The following is a 21,092-nucleotide window of genomic DNA, read 5'->3' as shown; positions in this document are numbered from 1 at the left end:
TACCAAAAGAACTGATGTAAGAACTATTTTTGAAAGATATTACTCAGATATTATGTTGGTTCTTACATGGTAAATACCACTCTACAGCAGCTGGGATAGGCTCCAATCCTGACTTGGACAAAGAATTGGATGGATGGACATGATAAAAACATGGTGCTAATAATATCCTTATTTACACATTGTTTTCCCAATAGTACCACATCATTACCAAACTGTACTATAAAGTGCCACCTTTTTTGTTGTTGTGTATGTTCTTTTGTTTTATTTCTGAAGTAAAAAAAAACAAAAAAAAACTAGGATTACATGTAAAGATATAAAAGCCCAAGTCAGGTAATTATTAGGCTTTATGCTAAACATTTTTGACTGGTTATGACACAGATGTTAAATAATAAATTGATTAATCATCAAAGCAATGTTAGTAAAAATGTTATAACCCAAATACAGCTGTCTTTTATGATCTCAGGTGTAACAATGCTCCTGACATGTTCTACATTTAGAGCCAAATATAATTAAATTAGCAACACAGTGCTATATGACAAACTATAGCCTTTTTTTCCACACACAGAAACGGTGACAAGCACAAAATCGAATCTTCTTACAATGACAAAAACACAAGTTATGTAAATAAATTTAGCCTGCGTTTTTTAGACTGATGACTAGGATGGATGGATGGGTGATTATGGCATGTTTACACTTATCCCAGTCACATTCTTTGTGAAAGCTACTAAGTTTATCTAATTTTGCATCATAAACATCAGACTATTCATGTGTCTAATGGTTAAGACTGAAATGTAAATGTCTGACACACTGTCTTAAAAAAAAAGAACACAGCATACCATTACATTCACAGAAAACAACCACAGAACAAAAGGTTCCACTCAACGAGCCAATCACATCTAGCATTACCTTTAATGGAAAAGTCTGCACAGGTCATGAAATTTGAGAATTAGGCCGGTTTTACTGTCTCTTTACTGCATGTCATCGTCAAACATGGATAGACTTCACATTGTTCTTGTTCTGCTTTTAGGTAATATTTAGAATGGGTAATTATATATACAATTTATTATAGAATAAAGTATTTAATTAATTATATATAACATTCTAAATTAACTTTTTTACTCAACAGTTACAACCATGGTTTTAAACACTGGCCACATATGTTGTTGTGTTTGTATTACAGGAGGTCATTGGATTTCTGGATCAGTGGTGGATTTGACAGTGACATCAGGACAGAACGTCACTCTGAATTGTGACTGTAAAACATCAACGAACATCAAGGAATATATTGTTTGGTACAGAAATTGTACGCATGAAAACCAGCCTCCTCTTGTTCTAAAGCAAAAAGAATATCCATGGGAACAAATCAGCGACCAAAAAAGTCTACTGAATTCTCTAGCCCGTTTCCACTTTGTAGAGAATAACTTGTCTGGATCGTATGATCTGCTGATCATGAATATTTCTGATTCTGATGAGGGTCTCTATTACTGTGGAACTGAGAAGGAACACTTGGAGGAGGATAAAAGTGTTCAGGTCAAATATGTTCACAGATACAGCAACATCAGAACAAGAATCCTAATCAGTAAGTACTTGTGTGATAAATATGTATATTAAGGAATTTAATTATGACTAACTGATGAACTAATGAATGTGTGCTTGTGTTCAGTTTAAAATACATTTTAATGATTGAGTCACAAACAACCATTATGAGGTTGTATTATTTTTGTAGTAAATATTTGAGTAGAATTTTGTACACATACAATTGCTTAAATTTAATCTTTTAAATGTTAAGTAAGAGAAATGTCTGGATCTTAAAAACAGTAACACTCGGGATCATTGTCAGAAAGCATTTTTATTTTTATAAAGAAAAAATACTGAAGTTAATTGTATGATTATGGAATTTTTTGGCAGTTTTTAATTTAAAAAGCCATTAAATACTCAAATGTTAGATACATTTATATGTACATGCATTGTGCACATAATGGCTATCCAAAAGAGACGAAGAATGGTTTTCCAAACAATCCTCTGCAGCAGAGGCAGAAAAAATATTTTGATTGGCATCTATTTATCTATTTAAACTACATTTACTGGGTACTGATTTTTGAGATCTGTATAATAGTGAAGTACCAAGAATATACACACAGGCCATAACTGAAACATGTTTATTAACAATTTAGAGACCAGTGATACAACTCCAACCCATGAGAGGACTCCACAGGTTGAAGCTTGCGGCATGTGTTGGAAACTGCTGTTTGTCCTGTGTCCAACTTTTGCTGTTGTCCCCTCTCTTCTTGTCTCACTTCTTGTTCATCACTACTGCCAGAAAACAGGTAATTGCTAGTAATGGTACTTTTATTTAATTTTGTTTATTGTATCAATTCTATCATCAGTTCACTACATCACTAAGGTTTATGATCAAATCAGTTTGTAATCTCAAATTATTGTTCAAAATCTGGTATTTTAAGTATTAAGTATTTCAATCACCAAGTAAAGCTTCACACACATTACATACTATATTTAAGTCTGTCTGATGTTTGATATTATTGTTTATTATTTTGTTGTATTCCTTTCTTTCTGTGACCAAAAGTTGATCACCAACAACCTAAAACCAGTCAGCAAACAAGAAAAAATCAGGTAAATCACACTCATATTCAATTTTTGGTATTTTCATAACTAATTCTCCTACTAATAATTCTCCTTAAAATTTACATATAGCATTTATAATTGCAGAATTTGTATTTATACTGATCTATTTGGAAATTGTACTTGATAACATATTTATCAAGTACAATTTGACGCATGGTATGTAAATAATAAGAATAACTTAATTTGTTTTGCATCTTAAAACACACACAGTTTAAAAAAGTGCTTAACAGTTTGGATAAAACTGCACATTAAATATAAAGTAAACATGTACCAGCATACAGACACAAGCTCAAACAAATAGTCTTATATTTACTCCTACATAAATAGATGTGAACTATAGCTAAAAAATAATGCCAGAAAGTTTAAGGAAAAGCTAACCTCTAAAAATGACCATTCTGTTACATTCAATTAAATTGTATTTATATAGTTCCAAATCACAACAACAGTTGCTTCAAAGCGCTTTATATTGTAACGTAAAAGCCCTACAACAATACACAGAAAACAGACAAGGCACAATCACTCAGTGAAGCATTCACTGAGGTTGGAGAAGCTATTGAGGTGGTTAAGAGAAAAGTACAGCTTTGTCTTACCAACATAGTGATAATAGGAGATGCCTTTGGGGCAATAGTGCATGAACGTAACATATAAAGTGAGAACATTTAGAACCATTGGATCTGGCATGTTTCTTTAATCAGAGAGAAGATACTGGCTGTTTTAATTGTGATGCTTAACACTCACAATGGCGACCAGATTTATATGCCCCTAGAAAAATTTGTAGAAAATCATGTCATGCATTTGATTATGTTCATGACTGTAAATGATAGATGTTCATTCACAGGATGAAGATGTGTTTTATGCTACAGTGGAAACCCATCAAGCCACAATTCAATTCAATTCAATTCAATTTTATTTATATAGCGCCAAATCACAACAAAAGTCGCCTCAAGGCGCTTCATAGATACAGAGAAAAACCCAACAATCATATGACCCCCTATGAGTAAGCACTTTGGCAACAGTGGGAAGGAAAAACTCCCTTTTAACAGGAAGAAACCTCCGGCAGAACCAGGCTCAGGGAGGGGCGGCCATCTGCTGCGACCGGTTGGGGTGAGAGAAGGAAGACAGGATAAAAGACATGCTGTGGAAGAGAGACAGAGGTTAATAACAGATATGATTCAATACAGAGAGGTCTGTTAATACATAGTGAGCGAGAAAGGTGACTGGAAAGGAAAAACTCAATGCATCATGGGAATCCCCCGGCAGCCTACATCTATTGCAGCATAACTAAGGGAGGATTCAGGGTCACCTGGTCCAGCCCTAACTATATGCTTTAGCAAAAAGGAAAGTTTTAAGCCTAATCTTAAAAGTAGAGATAGTGTCTGTCTCCCGAATCCAAACTGGAAGCTGGTTCCACAGAAGAGGGGCCTGAAAACTGAAGGCTCTCCCTCCCATTCTACTCTTAAATACTCTAGGAACAACAAGTAGGCCTGCAGAGCGGGAGCGAAGTGCTCTAATAGGGTGATATGGTACTACAAGGTCATTAAGATAAGATGGGGCCTGATTATTTAAGACCTTGTATGTGAGGAGCTGGATTTTGAATTCAATTCTGGATTTAACAGGAAGCCAATGAAGGGAAGCCAAAACAGGAGAAATATGCTCTCTCTTTCTAGTCCCTGTCAGTACTCTTGCTGCAGCATTTTGGATTAGCTGAAGGCTTTTCAGTGAGTTTTTTGGACATCCTGATAATAATGAATTGCAGTAGTCCAGCCTGGAAGTAATAAATGCATGAACTAGTTTTTCAGCGTCACTCTGAGACAGGATATTTCTAATTTTAGAGATGTTGCGCAAATGGAAGAACGCAGTCTTACATATTTGTTTAATATGTGCGTTGAAGGACATATCCTGGTCAAAAATGACTCCAAGGTTCCTCACAGTGTTACTGGAGGCCAAGGTAATGCCATCCAGAGTAAGAATCTGGTTAGATACCATATTTCTAAGCTTTTCAGCGCCGAGTACAATGACCTCAGTTTTATCTGAGTTAAGAAGCAGAAAGTTAGTGGCCATCCAAGTCTTTATGTCTTTAAGACATTCCTGCAGTTTAACTAATTGGTGTGTGTTATCTGGCTTCATGGACAGATAGAGCTGGGTGTCATCTGCATAGCAGTGAAAATGTATGCTATGTCTTCTAATGATGCTGCCTAGGGGAAGCATGTATAATGTAAACAGAATTGGTCCTAGCACTGAACCCTGTGGAACTCCATAATTAACCTCAGTGTGTGAAGAGGACTCTCCATTTACATGCACAAATTGGAGTCTATTAGATAGATATGATACAAACCACTGCAGTGCAATACCTGTAATACCTACAGCATGTTCTAATCGCTCTAATAGGATATTATGGTCAACAGTATCGAATGCTGCACTAAGGTCAAGAAGGACAAGCACTGAGATGAGTCCACTGTCAGAGGCCATAAGAAGATCATTTGTAACCTTCACTAAAGCTGTTTCTGTGCTGTGATGAACTCTGAAACCTGACTGAAACTCTTCAAATAAACCATTCCTCTGCAGATGATCTGTTAGCTGTTTGACAACTACTCTTTCAAGGATTTTTGATATGAAAGGAAGGTTGGAGATTGGCCTATAATTAGCTAAGACTGCTGGGTCTAGAGATGGCTTTTTGAGTAAAGGTTTAACTGCAGCCCCCTTGAAGGCCTGTGGTACATAGCCGATTATTAGAGATAGGTTGATCATATATAAGATCGAAGAATTAATCAATGGCAGGACTTCTTTGAGCAGTTTTGTAGGAATGGGGTCTAAAAGACACGTTGATGGTTTGGAGGAAGTAATTATTGAAGTTAACTCAGAAAGATCGATTGGAGAAAAAGAGTCTAACTTAACATCAATGGTACTAAGAGTAGCTGTAGATAATATTACATCTGTGGGATGATTATTGGTAATTTTTTCTCTAATGATAAAAATTTTATTTGTGAAGAAGTTCATGAAGTCATCACTAGTTAACGTTAAAGGGATGGTTGGCTCAAAAGAGCTCTGACTTTTTGTCAGCCTGGCTACAGTGCTGAAGAGAAACCTGGGGTTGTTCTTATTTTCTTCAATCAGTGATGAGTAGTAAGCTGTTCTGGCTTTGCGGAGGGCTTTCTTATAAAGCAACAAACTATTTCTCCAGGCTAAATGATGATCCTCTAAATTTCTGACACGCCATTTCCTCTCCAGATTACGAGTCATCTGCTTTAGGGTACGTGTTTGAGAATTATACCACGGGGTCAGGTACTTCTGATTAGAGACCTTAGTTTTCACTGGAGCTACAGTATCCAGAGTCGTACGAAGTGAGGAGGTGAAATTATTAACAAGATAATTGACCTCTGTTGGGGTAGCGTTCAGATAGCTGCTCTGCTCTGTGTTGGTACAGGGCATTGACAATGATAACAGTGGCTGGATTATATTCTTGAACTTAGTTACAGTGCTTTCAGAAAGACATCTACTTTGATAAAGTCCACTCTCCACTGCTGCGTAATCAATTATTGTAAATGTAAATGTTATCAAGAAATGATCAGACAGGAGAGGGTTTTCAGGAAACACTGTTAAATGTTCAGTTTCTATGCCATATGTTAAAACAAGATCTAGAGTGTGATTAAAGTGGTGGGTGGGTTCTTTTACATTTTGAGAGAAACCAATTGAGTCTAACAACAGATTAAATGCCATGTTGAGGCTGTCATTTTTAGCATCTACATGGATGTTAAAATCACCCACAATAATTATTTTATCTGAGCTCAGAACTAAATTAGATATAAAGTCTGAGAAATCAGACAGAAACTCTGTGTAAGGCCCAGGTGGACGATAGATGATAACAAGTAAGACTGGTTTCTGAGTTTCACAGCTGGGGTGGACAATGTTAAGCATCAGGCTTTCAAATGAATTAAAAGTCTGTCTTGGTCTTTCATTAATTAATAAACTGGTGTGAAAAATTGCTGCCACACCGCCCCCTCGACCTGTGCTTCGAGATTTCTGGTAGTTAGAATGACTCGGGGGTGTTGATTCATTTAAACTAACATAATCATCCTGCTGCAACCAGGTTTCTGTAAGGCAGAGTAAATCAATTTGTTGATCAGTTATTAAGTCATGTACTAACAGAGACTTGGAGGAGAGAGACCTAATATTTAATAATCCACATTTCACTGTTTTACTCTTTGGTTCAGGTGTGGGTACTGTATTGTTCTTTCTTTGTAAATGTTTAAGTTGTTTGTTGCTGGTTTTTAGTTTGTTTTTTGTCTTTTTGGAAGCTGACACAGTCTCTATGGAGATGGGTTTTTGGGGGGGTAGCAGGAGGAGAGAAGCTGCAGAGAGGCGTGTAAGACTGCAACTCTGCTTCCTGGTCCCAACTCTGGATAGTCATATTTTGAGGGGTTTAATAAATTTGTCGATATTTCTAGAAATGAGAGCTGCTCCATCCAAAGTGGGATGGATGCCATCTCTCCTAACAAGACCAGGTTTCCTCCAGAAGGTTTGCCAATTATCTATGAAGCCCACATCATTTCTGGGACACCACTCAGACAGCCAGCAATTTAAGGAGAACATGCGGCTAAACATGTCACTCCTGGTCCACACAAAGACAAAAGAAGAAAATAACGCATAGTTCTGACTTCTGTACTTATTCTGCTATCAACACCTCTGGGCTCTAGATTGTTCATTGTTTCATTTAAAAATGCATAATGAATTATGCTGGTTAAACCAAAAACTTCTGCAAGGATTGAGATTAGCACAATCCTACGCAAAGCTGTTCTAGAGCCTATAGAGCCTTTAATCACTGAGGATGATGTCTGGTGTAAACTGCAAGGAAGCCAAACACACAGTGCTGTTGATGCAAGATAATTAATATTTTTCATCTTATCTGTGAATGATCATGGTTTGGATGATTGGTGTACACATGTAAATAATTAGTATCATTTGTATTCTTGTTTTGTTTTGTTTTAATTCTAAGATGTTCATTTGTGTATTTTTTGTTTTTTTGCCATTTTTAATAGCAAAATCAGTAGCTTTAGCTTTTTAGATTACATGTTTGTTTTTCCTTTGTTAAAATGTTTAATTATATATTTTTGCTTAATCATCTTAAAGATGACAAAAGACACGCATCATAAACAACAAACAGTGGTGTTTGTCGTTTATGATGTTTGAGTGTTTTGTTTTGTTTTTTCAAATCAGTTGTAGTAGTTTACAGTATACCAAAGAATACAGACCTTTACAGAAATTTACTGAAGCAGAAATATTATGTTATCTGTTCATGCAGCTAATATATTAAATTGTGATTGTATTTGTGGTGCGATGCTCATTTTTTAAGCCTCTCTAATTAGTAGTATAAATAATAAATGTGATTGTAAAAAATTCTACACTTCTTCCTTGTCCTTGATAACAAAATGCACAGTTTCAACCACAGCAAAGTCTTTTACACTGTACTGAGAAATTTGTAAGCACTGAAATTTAAAAAATAATCAAAAACTAACTTGATAAATATTAAAATCGTTCTTTTCTGCTGACATTAGTTTTTAAAGCCTTCCAGGAGTGGACATCACAGGAAATTTACCAAAGGGTGAGACTGCAACAAAAATGCAAAAACAAAACCCAAAAGGCGTTCCAGCTATTACTCTTCAAAAACAATACTTCTTCTCAACTGTCAAACATAGTGGTAGAGAGGTGATGATTTGGACTTGTTTTGGGCACTGAATAGACAACGAACTCCTCTATATAACAAACTATTCTATTCTTGTGAGCTTTTGGAGTGAAATGAGGCCTTGAGGTGACTTTTGTTGTGATTTGGTGCTATATAAATAAAATTGAATTGAATTGAAATGTGAGGCCATCTGTCTTATGTTTATAGCTCAGTTCAGGCAGGGGTCAAGGAGCATGCTCGGAGCAGTGCTAGCAGTTAAACCAACTTTATTGTGGAATAGGCAGGTGTAAAGGGACAGGGTTATGAGGAACACGACAGGGCTCAACTTAAGGGTGGTCTCAGGAGTTCTGTCAAAATTAATTAATCAATCAATTCATTCATTCATTAATCAATTAATTAAATTAAGCTGGATTCTGCCTTAGTGTTTTACCAGGCCGGACAAGCGTGGGGGGAGTTGGCAGTTGACAATACTGTTCCAAATTATAGCCAGGTGGTGAGTAAACAGGTAGATTAAGGATGGGCTGAGCAGAAGTATTACCAGAGGTGCCAGAGAGAAGGTGTGCAGATGAAGTCAAATGTGGTATTCTGGACAGAAAAATCCTGAACAAGGTTTCCAGACATGGATGAGCAGAAAAGACGGGTAGCTGGGCAGGCAGGCAGGGATGAAGTAGGGGAATCTCAAACCAAAAGGGGCTGATTATCACCATGATGGTGGAGAATAACCACGCAGTTCAGCACCAGGGTATAATTCATATTAAAATCAAAATTCATATTAAAGATTATTAAAAGATCTGAAATGAAACCTCACATATTTCTACACTGTGTTATGTTCCTGAATTGACTGATATGTGTCTTTGCTACACCATGAAGGCAAAATAATTCTGTTTAATAACAGCTACAAGACAAAATGCAAGATATGTATTTTTTCAAAAAATCCCCCCATTTACCATTTGGTTGGCAGAAATCTGCACAATGTTGATTCTTAATATACAACAAGACTCTTTTTTTTTCTTGTAATTTTTTTAAGCTATGCTTTAAATTTCCACTTCAGCTTTAACGCATGCCCCATATTTTTGGAAACTCTCACAAGTTGAAGGTGCTCACAAACCACCACCATTGTAGACGATATAGTGAGCAGTAGGCTCACAGGAAAACCACAGAAACAAATGTCTACTCGGACGACAGAATGCAACATGTTTTTGTGAACCCCGTACTTTATTCAATCTTTATTTTTTAATTCTAAAACCAAAAGACAGAACAGATTTCTGATAAGAGGGACGCACTCTTGTTTCAAGTACAGAAATCACCATCACTATAGACATATTTCGTATTTTTTTTAACTCTATGCTTAGTGAGTTTGACCAACTCACGACAAAAAAGTTACTCTTCAGTTGTTGAATGTTCCACTAAATTTACCCGCTGATAGCTTTTTATGCTGTTTTTGGAAAATAGTGTTTTCGATCATTGCTGTAAGACTGAGCCAAAGCAGTAAATCTACAGGCCATTAAACTAAAAAAAAGAATAACTGTAACATTTTAGTAGTAATAGAAGTAGTTTCGAGTCAGATAAAGTTTACATCTGTTTTCATATGCATCTAGCAACTTGATTTGTTCATTTTTATTGAAGTATGAAGCGGATACACTAGCACACTGAAAATAGTTTGTAACGTGGAGATTTGTGCGAGTGTCACACTAGATCTTGGTAAACCTCCCCCAACCCTCTCCCTGCGTGGCACACAGAAGGTAACCTACAACTGATAAAACCAAATGTTTCTGTCATGTGTTCTCTAAATAAATTACATTGTCACATAGTGATCATTTAATGAACTTAGATGGTCACATAGATGAACTAGAATACACAACATATTACACTGTGTCATTATCTTAAGAAAAAATAATCAGTTCTGTTTGTTTGTCTGTTTGTTTTTTCAAATTTTGGTGAAAATTGGGTCAAGAACACACCAGATGTAAAAATCAATAAAAGTTTTTATGGACCGCCTTCAAACTTCACAGTATGCTAGACCTTGGGGTACATGAGTATCTAGGTTGGCTATGCATTTCACCTTGGCCTTTATTGTTAGTGCCCAAGGTCAAAGTTGACCTTAAATAAAATTTCAAGGATGCATATCAAGTAATATATCATTTTACTGTACAGCAAACTTTTAACCTTTTTAATATGATACTCTATAACATCAGAATGATGTCATAAAAGACTGATGTCAGGATGTTGTAATAAAAAAAATCATAGCTCATCAAAAATCATATGTACCTCTTGTCCTTTGGGAGAAGATGCAATCCCTAAGTGTTCTTGTTCATGTCTATAATGGCTAAGACTGAAAAGCATGTTGAAAAGCAGTCTGTCATGTTAAAAGAACTTTAATTTTTACATCCAGACCATCACATGACATTGCACCGACACAGTGTAACCACAGAATAGAAGGTTCCACTCCACCACTCGATCGCAACTTGCATTTCCTTTAGTGGAAAAGTTATGCGTAGGTGATGACATTCGAGAGTCACACCATTCTTACTGTCTTTTAACTGCAGGTAATCATCAAACATGGACAGCCTTCATGTCATTCTTGTTCTTCTTTTAGGTAATATTTTGTACAACTAATTAGATTAGACATTAATATTATAAAACATTAAATGAATGTGTCGACTCTATTTGGAAATCTACATCACATCTTGTACTCAACACTTAGAATTTGTTATTGTGTTTGTGTTTCAGGAGGTGATTGGATTTCTGGATCAGTGGTGGATTTGACAGTGACATCAGGACAGAACGTCACTCTGAATTGTGACTGTGAAGCATTACCTGAGGAATATATTGTGTGGTACAGAAATTGTACCCATGAAAATCAGCCTCCTCTTGTTCTGAAACTAAAAGAAGATGCATGGAAAAAAATCAGTGACCGAGCAATTTCAGTGAATTCTCTATTACGCTTCCACTTTAAAAAGAATCAGTCCTCTGGATCCTATGATCTCCTGATCATGAATATTTCTGATTCTGATGAGGGCCTCTATTACTGTGGAACTGAAAAGGAACAGTGGGTAGATGCCACAAGCGTTCAGGTCAGATATGACCACAGATATGCCAGTATCGCAACAAGAATCTTAATCAGTAAGTACTCATGTGTGATTGGGTTTTTTTTGTTGGTTTGTTATATATATGCATACAGTACTGTGAAAAAGTTTTAGGCAGGTAAGGAAAAATGCTGTAAACAAAGAACGCTTTCAGAAATAGAAGTGTTAATCATTTATTTTCATCAATCCACAAAATGCAGTAAATGAACAAATGAAAGATAAATCTCAATCAAATCAATATTTGGTGTGCCCAACTTTAAAACAGCATCAAATCTTCTAGGTAAACTTGCACACAGTTTTTTAAGGAACTCGGCTGGTAGGTTGTTCCAAACATGTTGGAGAACTAACCACAGATCTCCTGTGGATGTTGGCTTCCTCACATCCTTCTGTCTCTTCATACACTCGATGGTGAGATCATGGCTCTGTGGGGGCCATACCGTCACTTCTAGTACTTCTTGTTCTTCTTTAGGCTGAAGATAGTTCTTAATGACTTTGACTGTAGGTTTGGGGGCATTGTCCTGCTGAAGTCTGTTTAACAAAGACAATGCTTCTGTGCATTACATCAACTGTATTTAATTCTGACATAAGCAAAAATCTTTACCCATCCCTCATTTTTATTTATTTTTTTATTTTGTCCCTGATTTGTCCCCTGATTTTCAGTGCAATTCTTGGATAATTTGGCCAGTTCTTTGGTAGAAAGAGCTAAAATTGCTCTTATGATGTTGAAAGTTGCCGACCCCTAGCCTTGGTGAACCATACATGTATCAACTGAAGGACCAGCTGCATTTCCAGCTGCAAGTCTTGGTGGGTTGTTTTTTTAACATTTTCTTAAGGAAATCACTTTCAAATGCAGTTCATTTGGTGTAGATAGTGTTTTAGGTCTTCCACTTCTTTTGTCCTGCACTTGTCCAGTTTCCACAAACTTTTAAGCACAGACTGCACACCAAGTTTTTGGCTATTGTTTTTGCATCACCTTCTTGGTTAAAAAATACTCATGTTTAATATCCAGTAAAATACATAAAGGAAAATAATAAACTGCAAATGATGTTAATATTATTAAACCTGATTTTTTTCAAATGGGAACGCAAAGGTAAGTCTTGCTGTAAAAAATGTTTCTTAATGTGTTTATAATTTTATTTGCTGGTTTGAAGTATTTGTATATGCATTATGGTATTACTTTTGTAAATAATAGTCCGTTTAGAGTAGAAAAGACGATCAAGCAGGATATACTTTAGCGTGGGGCTTTCTTGTGATTGAAAGTCATCTTAAATGAAGTAAACAGAGAAGTGTGCTTGCCACTTAAGACGTACAATAACTAAAGTCAGTACTAAACTAGATTGCTACACAGTGTTTCTATAATGTGTAAACTAAACACACTATACAAAGCACTATACATAACTGGATTGTAGTAAAAATGTAGATCTAATACACTACATATTTCATGCAGATTCACCACACACAAGTCCTTGCCCTGATTCCAGTCCTTGCCCTGACTCCACTCTTCACTCTGACTCCAATACTCGAGCTGACTCCACTCCTCATGCTGTCTACAACAGAACCTGTGGTTCCAGTCTCGTGCCCTGGCTGATGATGTTTACACCAGGATTTTCTATTCTCATTTCATTTTTTTCCTTTATTTTTATTTATCAGTTGTGTCGGAAAACAGGTACTGTATATTTTAATAATTAGAATTTAATTTTTTGAATTGTTTGACTCACCTTCAAACACACACACACACAGTCCTCCACAAAACTATCTACAACCATTAAATGGCAAATTCTTAATGGCACTGTTGCTGTTGAATGCTCCAGTATGTATTTTTAGTAGTGTATTTTTGTTTATGCAGAAAAAGAACTTCAATTTTTTCAGAACAGACCAGATCACAATAATCAAAGGAGACAGAATGAGGTAAACTTTCTCTTCTTCATTTTGTTCACTTGTTTTTGTTTTTTTATTGCATAAACAGCTGTGTGTGGGTCACTATTCAAAAGAGTAATGTAATACACATTATTATCAATTACTTACTATAAGATCATCAATTACTGTACAAAATTACAAAATGATGGAGAAATGTTTTTTAGCTAGTCATTACAATATTTTTGCATCACATAGCTAGCAGTTAACTATATAAACCTTCTGTTACAGTCCCACACATTAACATAATCTCTATCCTAATGGGAATGAACACAAGTGATTAAATTTTAACAAAAAGAAGAGGAAAGGGAAAAAAAACTTTTAACAAAAGCATGAAAGCATGAAAGCATGCCAACGCTACCTAGTGCTAAGATAGCCAAAATCCCAGAGTAACATTAAAGTTAAATGAGTGCTGACCCCAGCAAAACAGCCAGAGCCTGAACTTATATAACAAAGGAAGTGATTAGCAGTCAGGCTGAAGCCTCCATTTCTACCTGTTCATGTTTCAACAGAATAAAGTCTGTTTGTGCTTGTTTTCAACTTGGCTATGTGCGGTCAGCTTTGGGTTCATACATAAAAACTAAGAGAAAGATCAATTGTGTGTCCTTATTAGCACAAGTACTTGTATTGTGTGTGGGGGGCTGTAGCTCGTAGGTTTATATTGTTAAATGACCACTAATATCAGATAATTTCTGGAGAAATGCGAGAGTAATGTAATAAATTAATTTCATTAATTAAGTAATGCACTGCATTACTTTTAAGAAGAGTGTTCTGTGTAATATGTGTAATACACTATTTCATTAGAGGAATGACTGCAACACTGATCACAACAAAGAGGGGAAATACCTGCAACATTCACAGACATTAGAACACACAGCATGAATAACTTGCACAAATGTAATATATTTGATATGCTGCTTACTGATGGTGCTGGCTCTCAAAGTGGAGCTGAAAAGGAATAAAATTGATAAGTGATATCAATAATGGAATCAGAATTGCTAAATTCTTATCAATTCCCATCCCTAACTATAATGTGATTATAACAGTTTATTAGTTTGTAATACATTACACACAACACTGATAAACAAAAATAATGTGTCAGTACTTTTTTAATGACATATGGCTTTCAAACAGAACATCCTTTTTTAAAATTCCATATTGTTCTAATGATTGCAGTATTCATTTAGGTAATTACTTCATAGCAGAATAAGTTATGATTCTAAATGTCAAATTGCTTCTCAGGATGAAGATTTGTGTTTAACACAAGTCTGGTTCCAGGCTCAAAATGGACAAAAAATCTTTAGACAGATTCAAGATGGAGAAAACGCTGTCTTCCACTGAAAATTATATATGTAGTTTGTTTTATTTATTTGTAACTCAACAGAGTTAGCCATTATTGAATTTTACTTTTTAGTTTTAATTGTTCTTTATGTTTTCCTTAAATTGTACTTTTGGTGACTGTTGCATGTAAATAACTTTAGAAGTAAAACTAGCAAAGTATCTAGAAACAGAGTGATGAATTCTGATGATTTTGTCAGATTTGTGTAAATTACAGCGCTTATTATAGGAAACTAAAATTTTTAAATAAAAAATATCTTTTCATACCCATGGTCTGTTGAATGTCTTTAGAGAGTATACTTCCTTTGCCCTTTTTTTAATTGTTGATTTAGACTAATCCTTGAAATTATTTAAACTGCTCTCTAAAATTATTATCACTATTTTTTTCAATCAGTTTTATGGTTATCTTTTGTCTCTGCGGACACACCACCACAAGCCTCAATATGCAAACATATTTTTACTGATGTACTTTATAAAGATATTTATGCACAAACATCTCATACCAAACCGATGTTGTCTTCTAATATTTTCCTTGGCCTTTATTTGGAAATAAATTGGCATGCAAACTATAATTACAAACATATCATATAAAATCAAAGCAACACAAAGCAGCTCACAGGATTTGGAATATGACGATGTCTGCGATATCAAAAATACATAGATGGTTCATTTGTGAGGTTGAGAGAGATGCAAATGCAAAAGAAGGTAGATGGAACTGAGACAGGGTGAGCACATGGGACAGCAGTCATATCCTGTAAGACCCAGACTGTGCTGTGTCCCAATTCAGGGTCTGCACGCTTGAAGTACACACACTACGCGTACTACGTACGGTGCGTACTATAAGTACGAGAAGTGCGGAAGTGAGAGGCTTGTGAAATGGGACGGTCTAGCCTTCGTCGCGCTGTTCAGGTTGCCTAGCAACCATGATACTAACCGCGAGAAACGTTACATACAGCTTTGTTTGACAGAAATGAAGGAGAAAAAATGTTTTGTTGGTCAATCATTTTTGTCATGACATCACTTTGATTAGTTGAGTATCTGAGGCTGAGACCACAGGACTGTAAAACATGATTGTTGGGCTTCATTTCTGTACCAAACAGTTATTTCAAGAGTAGTTAGTAAATAACAATTAGCTCATGTTGTTCATGAGACTAAAATCATCTCACTGTGGTAATGTAAATATAATATGGCCAATATTATAGTTATTGTCAGATTATTATGAGACATTCGCACAGAAATAAGTGGCGTCATATTCAGTACTTACTTTTGACAGTTCACTCTTCGGCCACTCCCTTCTGCCGTATTTTGCGGCAAAATTATCCACACCCACCACCGCACTATGAATTGTGGGATATATGGGACCACGAAGCGTGCACCGGACCACGCTTGATATTTGGGGAAATCGACGGCGCATTTGGAGTATGCATTTGAAGTACACTTCGAATTGGGACAGCCGTCGTCGCGTGGCGGTGACGTAATCACACTTAAAATGCGTACTTCAAGCGTGCAGACCCTGAATTGGGACACAGCTAAAGTGTGTCGGCAGATGCTGATCTTGTTACCCTCTGATAAGGGAACATTCTTCAAGACATTAGAAGGGGTGAAACAACAGTCTCCACCATATTTTCTTCACGGGGTTGGAAGTCCCACTACCCAACCCTGGATTAGCAGAGAGTTGTGGGACTCTCTTTTCCAACACCCTGGCATAGACTTTCCTGGGGCTGATGAGTGTGATCCACTCATAGTTGGGGCACACACTCCAGTCCCCTTTCTTAAAGACAGGAACCACCACCTGGTCTGCTAATCCCGCAGTACTGTCCCTGATTTTCATGAGACATTGAAGAGGCATGTCAACCAAGACGAGGGATAGGGTGAGAAGTTTGGCCATTGGGGTGGGGCTCAGAGTAGAGCCGCTATTTCTCTACATTGAAAGAAGCCCGTTAATTTGATATGGTTTTTCTTTTTACATTAAACAGCCGAACACACACGGCCCCTTTAGATCCTAATTCAATCCATTTGTTTTGACGCAGAAATCTGTACTTCATAATATTACACTGACTCTTAGTTGTTATAAGATATCTTTTTAAAAATTCTGTACAACTTCACACGTCATCCCTTGCACTGTGCCGGTAAGCCATAAGTTCAGAAAAATTACTGTGAATCAAACAGAATTGCACTGTAAGCCTAACACACAGATGCCCTTTCAGTGGTCTCTGTTAACAGAGCTGCAGAGCTAGAAATATCTTAAACCAGAGAACAGAGTATGAGTCTGAGGATGAATGTGACATGAATGTGACATCTATATATCACTCTTTTCTCTTCTAGCTGTCTTTTTGTATTTGCAATGATTATGCTTTAAATTTCCACTTCATCTTCAACTTTAATCTGTGAATGGTGCATTTCAAGGGTTTGAGATAACAGAGTTGACAAATCATAACCATAATGTAGACCATCTAGTGAGCAGCAGGCTCACAGGAAAACCACAGAATAAGCATGCCCTTGGACAGCTGACTGCAGCATGCAGAACAACACAATCTGCACACTGGTGGCCTGTTGAATGCTTTTGTGCACCCTTCAATTTGTGCATTCTTGACTGATGGCCAGGCTCATAACATACATTACAATAAGAAGTAATGAAAAATGCTTTATTTTATTCTATATGTTCTTTTCAAATGAGCCAGAAACGAGGAGTCTGGGGTTGAAATGCTAATAAATCACAATTTTTTTCTTTTGGTAAACACTGAAACGCAACGGTTAAACCTAAATGACAGTTCTGTTATTAGATGCCAGTTTTGTTCCTATTAATAAACTGCCATAACATACTCTGCATGCATATGTGGGAAGAGGATTGCTTTCAACCTAAAGCTCAGAAGCGGTTGCTGAGCAAATCACACCCATATATGACCACAGATACACAAAGTATCAGTATAGCATAAGAAAACAGCATGTCATAAAAAATAAAAATAGTAAAATTACTCACACTTCTAATCTTCATATAGATTTATAATTTCTCAAACTTTTATCATTTTCATGATGATGCTGTTGCAATTTTGTTCATTTCTTTGGATTGCAAGCAAGAAGACTTCAGTGCAAACACTTTATGAAGATCTACAGTTAGTTTCCAATGTTAAGTGACCTCTAGTGGTTGTGTGAGGAAGTCCATGCTGAATGTTTTCAAGAAGTTTGGCATTTAGATCTTTAGCAGCATTATTTGGGATTTAAATATTACATTTATTCTGTTTGCACAATGAATATGTGCCATGGTTACTTTACCAGTGACTTGTGGAAACAAAGCACTGTAGTCACGGCCTTATTTTTACTTCATTTAGAAACAGCCAAGGCAGGAGGCAAGAAAAAATACAATTACATGACAATATAATAACAACACTCCCATTCAATACTATAACAGTAGTAGAGACCCCTGCTATGTAACAGACCACAAGCATTATAACATGATGCGTGTGTGCCAGATATTATCTGCACAATACATTCTCAAAGTTTATAAAGTATAAAGGTTTATTTTCTGGGATTGTCTTGAGACTGGTTGATACATCTGTGTGATAATTTTGGAGAATGTAGTTTGAGGTTCTGTTGAACTGTGTTGCATTTTACAAAGGTATGTTGCTGTTATTTGGCCTACTCTCATTTACATAAATGCGATGGACAGAAACCGAAGATCTGCACCTATTCTGCAATCAAAAGACACTTGGGGACCAAAATATATGAATATATATGAATTCATTGTGTTTTAATTAATAATTTCCCCTACATGATATATTATACAGGATGTGTAAATACATATAAAGCAGTGCTCATTCTTGTGTACTTGTGTGGGATGTTAAACAGAAACTGTCTGTATTATTTAAAAAATAAACATACATAAATACTTAAGCCACCGGTGCTGCAAATGTGAGAAAGAAGATGAAAAAGCGCTTTCTGCAAGAGATACCAACACGCATCATTACACCCACGAAACTGGGCCAACAGGAAACCCAAAGAGACAAAAAAAAAAAAAAAAAACTACATGTAGGCTGGTCAAGATGAGTGGCCTGTTGAAGGCGTTGCCTCATTGCTTTTTTGCACTTAAAATATGTTTGTTGACATGAAGAAACCCCTAAAACCACAGACAACAGAATGTCCGGTTATGTTACAATAACTTATGTGTTACGTTTGAAAATAAGTTATACTAGTTGTTTTTTGGCAACTCATTTGGTAAACTGGTTATCTTTGCATGACTCTTTTTTTTAAACAATGAAATTCCATTTTTAAAGAATAATATGAATAAAGACATTAGACGAAATGTTTTTTTAAAAAACACCAATATAATAAATGCTTATCATGTGACTAATTAGCACAATGCAGTTTTTGTTTTGTTTTTTGCTACAGGTTTTTAGCACATTTGCTAATGTGCAGTCACAGTAGAAACAGAGAGAACAGAGAAAAGAAAAAAACAAGAAAATGTCATCGACACCTTTCGTTTTGTGTCAGTGATAAATGCAGGGTAACGTTTCTCACTGTTTCTAAAGCTCATCATCACATATAAGTTGGTTGCATAGTTTTATCTGAACATTTGTTTGTAATTATTGTTATTTGTCTCTTTTGAGTTAAAAATTTCACATTTTAGATTTAACTTTAAAAACAAAAATTATATTCTCAATGCTTCATAGCTTCAAATCCTTCATAGCATTCAGATAAATTCTATGACAATGAAGAAAAGTATTTGTGATTATAAAATGTTCATCTTTGAGTCACCATATCTGTTTAGTGGGGTAACAGTCTCTGTGGTGACTGCAAAATATTTGTTACACAATACATAGTTCTATTGTAAATTAAGTTTGCACTGTTAGAGTCTATTGCACATTTAGAATCCATTAAATTATTCAGAGAACAACCTTACACTTGTGAATATTGGAAGTTAGAAGACTGTTTAAGGATATAATTAAAATGGCATTTATAGATGTGGTGGTAGCTCAGGAGGTAGAGCAGGGCATCTAGGTCATCTAGTAGGTCAGTTCAAAGGTTGGTGGTTCGATTGCTGGCTGCTCCAACCTGCATGTCAAAACATTCTTGAGGAAGATACAAAACCCCCTAGTTGCTTTTTGATACATTCAACAATGTTTGGTTGGTCACCTTATTAGTTTTGTAAAGAGCAACAGCCATTTCAATATCTCCACATTTTGGGATTCTGTTTGTATTCCAGGTGTTGTGTCCTGCATTCATAATTTAATCAGTGAATCAGTGTTGGAAGTGACAGTCAGACCAGAAGCCAATTGTAAAACATCAAATGGAAAATATATAGAGTGTTGCACGAGTCATGTGAACAAGTTTCTCTTGCTGTGAAACTAAACAGTGACTTGTGGAAACAAAGCCCTGTAGTCACGGCCTTATTTTTACTTCATTTAGAAACAGCCAAGGCAGGAGGTAAGAAAAAATACAATTACATGACAATATAATAACAACAATCCCATTCAATATGGATTCTACTCTAATTTTTCAGTCTGCAATATTAAATGGCTAACACTTACCAGGGTCAAACTATAACTGTAGTAGAGACCCCTGCTGTGTAACAGACCACAAGCATTACAATATCATGCATGTGTGCCAGATATTATCTGCACAATATGTTGTCAAAGTTTATAAAGTATAAAGGTTTATTTTCTGGGATTACAAAGGTATGTTGCTGTTATTTGGCCTACTCTCATTTACATAAATGCGATGGAGAAATAACAGAAACCAAAGATCTGCATCTATTCTGCAATCAAAAGACACTTGCGGACCAAAAAAGCGCTTTCTGCAAGAGATACCAACATGCATCATTACACCCATGAAATCGGGCCAACAGGAAACCCACAGAGACAAAACAAAACCTACATGTAGGCTGAGTCAAGATGAGTGGCTTCTAAATGAAGAAATGGATAGGCTCAATACAGCAGGAACTCAGCACAATTGGCAGTCCACAAATATAATCAAACAGTATATGAGCGACTTTGGTCTTTGCGATGCATGGCGCTCCCTTCACCCCAACAGTAAGGAATATACTTTCTTCTCACATGTCCATCACTCCTACTCTCATCTGGATTATCTCCTAGTCAGTAGCTCACTGCTGAGTGATATCTCAGACACTGAGATTCACCCTATATACAATGGGGCGATCGTGGCTCAAGAGTTGGGCGTTCATCTTGTAACCGGCTCCGACAGTCTCGGTCGTTGTGTCCTTGGGCAAGACACTTCACCCGTTGCCTACTAGTGGTGGTCAGAGGGCCCGGTGGCGCCAGTGTCCGGCAGCCTCGCCTCTGTCAGTGCGCCCCAGGGCGGCTGTGGCTACACTGTAGCTTGCTATCACCAGTGTGTGAATGGGTGTGTGAATGGGTGGATGATTGTGTATAGTGTAAAGCGCTTTGGGGTCCTTAGGACCAAGTAAAGCGCTATAC

At 36.3% G+C, this 21,092-nt stretch overlaps 1 protein-coding gene across 2 annotated transcripts; it reads left to right on the top strand.

Annotated features, from left to right (window-relative positions):
- Positions 1 to 10,215: 10,215 nt before the first annotated feature.
- LOC146516825 (uncharacterized) lies at positions 10,216 to 20,527 on the top strand. 2 transcript variants are annotated; one of them, XM_085162520.1, is made up of 5 exons: positions 10,216 to 10,919; positions 11,054 to 11,446; positions 12,857 to 13,075; positions 13,256 to 13,317; positions 14,566 to 20,527. In XM_085162520.1, exons 1-5 carry the CDS (start codon positions 10,883 to 10,885, stop codon positions 14,662 to 14,664), a joined length of 810 nt encoding a protein of 269 aa, XP_085018646.1. In that variant the 5' UTR covers positions 10,216 to 10,882; the 3' UTR covers positions 14,665 to 20,527. The 2 variants fall into 2 exon arrangements, with proteins under 2 accessions (XP_085018646.1, XP_085018645.1); XM_085162519.1 differs by lacking the exon at positions 10,216 to 10,919 and having other exon boundaries at positions 10,970 to 11,446.
- The last annotated feature ends 565 nt before the right edge of the window (positions 20,528 to 21,092 follow it).

The sequence above is a fragment of the Neolamprologus multifasciatus genome, chromosome 6, assembly GCF_963576455.1.
Source record: "Neolamprologus multifasciatus chromosome 6, fNeoMul1.2, whole genome shotgun sequence".
Lineage (NCBI taxonomy): Eukaryota > Metazoa > Chordata > Actinopteri > Cichliformes > Cichlidae > Neolamprologus > Neolamprologus multifasciatus.
This window is presented reverse-complemented; position numbering and strand designations above follow the sequence as displayed.